The sequence below is a fragment of the Scylla paramamosain genome, chromosome 38 (assembly GCF_035594125.1).
Source record: "Scylla paramamosain isolate STU-SP2022 chromosome 38, ASM3559412v1, whole genome shotgun sequence".
Classification (NCBI taxonomy): Eukaryota; Metazoa; Arthropoda; class Malacostraca; order Decapoda; family Portunidae; genus Scylla; species Scylla paramamosain.
The window spans coordinates 7,861,235-7,866,234 of record NC_087188.1 but is presented as its reverse complement, the minus strand read 5'-3'; the positions used below and the strand labels follow the sequence as shown (position 1 = coordinate 7,866,234).

The 5,000-nt window shown below is 42.4% G+C and overlaps 1 protein-coding gene across 5 annotated transcripts in view; it reads left to right on the top strand.

Moving 5' to 3' along the window:
* The window catches only part of LOC135091703 (transcription factor AP-2-epsilon-like), a 161,984-nt gene that overhangs the window by 104,821 nt on the left and 52,163 nt on the right, over positions 1-5,000 (top strand). For all 5 annotated transcript variants that reach the window (XM_063989599.1, XM_063989598.1, XM_063989603.1 and 2 more), the window contains one exon: positions 501-561. In XM_063989599.1, coding sequence (XP_063845669.1) covers positions 501-561 — 61 coding nt within the window. The remainder of the gene's footprint in view (positions 1-500; positions 562-5,000) is intronic.

Below are 5,000 nucleotides of genomic sequence, written 5' to 3'. Positions count from 1 at the left end.
GTGTGTATGGATGCATGTACCTTTTCGCTGCTACAGATGCCTACTGTTACACTGTTGTCTGCTTTCCTTGCTTGCATTCCCGCGCTGGTTCCATCCTGTCAGTATTCAACGATTCATTCATTTTCCTGTTAACATTTTCCACATTTCCCTTCATCCAGCCCCCTCCTCCCTCCCTCCCTCCCATGTCACTCCAATCCCTTAACAAAACATCCAAACCTGTTACTTCACTCCCACATATCCTTGAATCCTCTTACAAAAGCATACGGAGAATTCAAATCTGCCCTTATGAAAACAATCGCATTTACCATTTAAGTTCATATATCAGTGTAATTCCCCCTCACAGAACCACCCCATGGATAGAACCACGTGATGTTAACTCTTTAACATTTTTAAAAACCACGTGTGGGAGTAACATGTGTAGACAAGTTTTAAAACACGATGTAGTAAATATGTTGAGGTGTTCACAGTAGGTAATCCTATTTCCTGTGCTCTTGTTTCAGGGAGTGCTAGAATCTGACACGAGTTTCACCGGAGATATCTTCAAACACGACGGCTTTGCTGGTGAGTAGATGAGTTATTGAATTGTACTGTTGATAACGCGACGCATTTCCCGCCACACCAGCTCTGCTCCTCTCATTGCTAAATCAAACCTCCAGGATTTCCCTCGAGTTTTACTGACAACGGAAGACTCTGATGAAATTGGATATAATTCGCAATAGGGAATAATAGAGTTTTGAGTCTTATCACTTCAGCTGTCTTGTATTCTAGTGCCAGGGTTGTATGTACACTTATTTCACGTATTTCATTACTGATAGAAAATTGGTAGTTAAATTCAACATATTTTTGAATAAGGAAAAAAATGTCAAAAGTTTCATATCTTGACGTTTAAGTTTTCCTGTAGGTAAAAACTAAGCTAACTCGCTCAAAATTTGGATTTACTTGGTATTGTATTATATACGACCGACACATAACGTAAATTATTCATAATGAAAAAAAAATGAGTTTGATGTCTTTCTTTTCACGTCATATTTGCAAACTGCTTCAAGTGTTATCAAAGGAAACTTAAGACAGGTTGAAAAATCTCCAGTAGTGGCGCTGAGGGCTGGTGACACGTGTTGCTAGTCGCCAGGGGGCACAGTTGGGAATGAATTTATCAGTGCTGCTGCTATACACCTCCAGGCACTCAGCCAGTCAGTCAAAGGCACCGGGAGGCTGAGTGCGAAATGATCACAGTACTGACGATAGAAACGCTTCCAGTCAGGCGATCAGTCAGTCAGTCAAAGACTTCCCTGGGGGCTAAGGACAAAATGATCACAGCACTGACGCCACAAATTTTACCAGTCTTGTAGGGGATCAGTCAGTCAGTCAGGCGATCAGTCAGGCAATGAGTGAGAGCAGGGCAGGTGTGTTTGAGTTGCATTATTGTTACCTTCTGTCTCCCCCTCCTCGCTTCCTTCATTTTCATTCATCCTCTTCCTCCCCGTTACCAATTCCCTCGCGTTATTTTGGCTATTGTTCTTATTTTCATTTTTTGTTTCCTTCTTAAATCAGTTCTAGAATAAAAAATATAGAATTTTCGTTGTGACACAAATGCCACAAGAATAAACGAAAAAAATAAGAGAGATATTGATATACAAAACTACAGGTAATTTTCTGGTTAATAATTAACAAATCAGCGCCTTCATTATTGGCTGTCATAAATAAATGTAGGGATAATTTGTTTTCTTTATAATTAACATCAAACTATAATTAAAGAGAGAGAAAAGAGCGCCATATGATCCCGTTGTTGTGGCGCATCAAAATCAATATTTAACAACGAAGAATAAAGTAATGATTTTTGTATCGTCTATAGTCATTTAGTATTTTTTTTTTTTTTCACGCGTGTCTAAATCAGTTTTACATTCAAGAGGAAAAAAACATAAAATAACCTGTTTTTATTCTAGAACTGATTTAACATTTTTTCACACAACTTGGCGTGTTTCCTGCTCGTCTGCTTGTTTTGTCGCTCCTTTGCATGATGATGCATGAGGCGGGGCGACAAAAAGATATAAAATAATCCTTCCTACGCAATCCTTCCGCACGTCGTTTTCTCTCGGCTTATTTCCTCAATTTGCTGTCACGCGTTCCTCTGCGGCACCTTCGTCAGCCACTCCACTTACGCGCCGCCGCGTCCAGAACAAAAGGCCCTTTTGGTTCTGTTCTAGCACGTGTTTGGTGCTCGATTCTCGTAAAAAAAAAAAAAAAGTATTGAGAACTATTCATTGTTACATTCATCCTACGTGTGCGTGCGTGCGTGCGTGCGTGCGTGCGTGTGCGTGTCTGTAGGGCTCATCTGCTTCCCAGCTTCCCATTCATGCGTACACGTGTACATGAGTCACGTGCACACACAACCGCACACACGCTCCCCACCCCTATTCCCATCCCTCTAGACCCCAGCCCCTCCTCATCTCTCCTCCCTTTTTATTATCCATCGATAGCCGGAAAAAAATGTAGCGGTAGTAGTAGTAGTAGTAGTAGTAGTAGTAGAGAAAGAAAATATTAAAACCAGTATTAGCAGTAGTAATAGAGAAAGAAAATATTAAAACCAGTATTAGCAGTAGTAATAGAGAAAGAAAATATTAAAACTAGCAATAAAAAGAATAAAAAAATGAAGCTAAGCTGAACAGATAAACAAATATTCACAAGGATAAAAACAAATATTTAGAAAAATCTGAAAAAGAGGGTAGTCTAGAATTGTTCACCTGACAGAAGCAACATTGAGTAACAGCTGCAAACTTAACAAAAATAAAGTAACGGTAATCACCACCACCACCACCACCATCACCACCACCACCACCACCATACCACAGAAAAACAGTAATAGATAATAACCACCAGCACCACCACCATCACCACCACCACCATACCACAAAAAAACAGTAATAGATAATAATTACCACCACCACCACCACCACCACAACCAGTACCACACCATACCACAAAAAAACAGTAATAGGTAATAATGACCACCACCACCACCGCCACCACCACCGCCGCCGCCGCCACCCATCACAGCATCACAGATACAAAAAGGCTTCGCAAATAAGCACACAATGCAGCGGGCGGGGAGTGTAATGCGTAATTAATCACGAACGTGCATATTGAGCGTACTTATTTTTTAGCCTCGGTCAGTATGTGAATAATGTCCAAAATTGAGGGGGGGGGGCGGGGAGACGAGGGGCGGGGATGGAGGAAGAGGGGGAGAGGATAGGGGGCGCCTCTCCCTCGTGATTGTCAGAGGAAAAGCTCATAACACAGTGGCTGGGGCGCCTTTGATGTCTGCAGTCTTTATCAAAATATTAAACTAAAATATGGACCCCAAAATGTACGTACGGTTTAATCCCTTTTATTAGTGCCGGCTATTAGGCCTACTATTAGCACGGCTGCTTGTTATTACTGCTGCTGGTGTCGTTATTGTTGTTGTTTTTGTTGTTATTATTATTATTATTATTATTATTATTATTATTATTATTATTATTATTATTATTATTATCATTATTATTATTATTATTATTATTTGTTGTTGTAGTGATGGTAGTAGTAGTAATAGTAGCAACAGTCTCTCTCTCTCTCTCTCTCTCTCTCTCTCTCTCTCTCTCTCTCTCTCTCTCTCTCTCTCTCTCTCTCTCTCTCTCACTGATAATAATAATAATAATAATAATAATAGCCCTAAAATGAATAATAGCGAACGAACGAGAGAGAGAGAGAGAGAGAGAGAGAGAGAGAGAGAGAGAGAGAGAGAGAGAGAGAGAGAGAGAGAGAGAGCATAAAAGAAACACAACATATTACCCACCCTTCACTTCCCATCACATTTATCCCTTTATTCCCCCTCCCTTTCCGTCCTGCCCGCCATCCGCCCCCCCCCCCAACACACACTCACACACACACACAACAAACACAATCTCTCCCACACTTGCTCTCACATTTCTCCTTCACATATCCACTGACAGCTTCTTACTTCTGCGTTATCTTGCTCGTTAATAGAGTCGCTCTTCGGGTTACGAGAGACCTCCTCATTGTCCCTCCAGCACCCCAATCGAGCATTAAAAAGAGGGGGAAGGGCGAGCAGGGAAGGGCAGGAAGGGGAAAGGTGTGGGGAGGTCTCCAAATTGCCCTTCTCCATGCCCCATCTGGTCTCCGTGGTAAGCTGCCCCCATTTCGCTCATTCCCAAAACACATCGATCACTGGCCTAGTTTCCCTGGGTACTGATACGCGAAGGATTGTTAAACTGGCCGTGTGGTTTTTGTACTCCCCCCTTGACAGTTTTGGGTGTGATCTTTGTTTAGGAAGAAGGGAGGGAGCGAGGAAGGGAGATAGGGAGAAGGGACGGAGAGAGGGAGAGGCAGCGAGGGTGTCCAGGCAGTGGTGGTGGTGGTAGTGGTGGAGGTTATAGTTAAATTTACATACATTACCATGTTAAAAGGCCTCGTCGCCAAAAACGCGGAGCTAACAACACTCAAAAAGACAATAGGGAAAAAGAGATGGACCAAATGTCGCCTCAATGACCTGTTTCCCTCCCTCTGTCCTCCTCCTCCTCCTCCTCCTCCTCCTCCTCCTCCTGCTGCTGCTGCTCCACGTTCCCTCCGGCGCTTTCCTCCACACCCTCAGGCACTCTCTCCTTCCTCCCTCGCGTCCTCTCTAGCCTCCCTTGCCCACAGTTTTGAGTATTCAGTCTCACTCACATTTAACCTAGCTTAACCTATCCTAACCTAACCTAACGTATCCTAACCTAACCTAACCTATCCTAACCTAACCTAACCGAGCTTAACCTAACCTAACCTAATCTAGCTTAACCTAACCTCCTAACCTAACCTAACCTAACCTAACCTATCCTATTCTAACTTAAACAAACCAAATATTTTACTCATTAGACATCCACTGAGAAAGCAAGAGACAAGCTTACAAACACTTTAAAACACAATTTCTCATCATTCTCTCTTTCTTGACTCCACCTTATTTT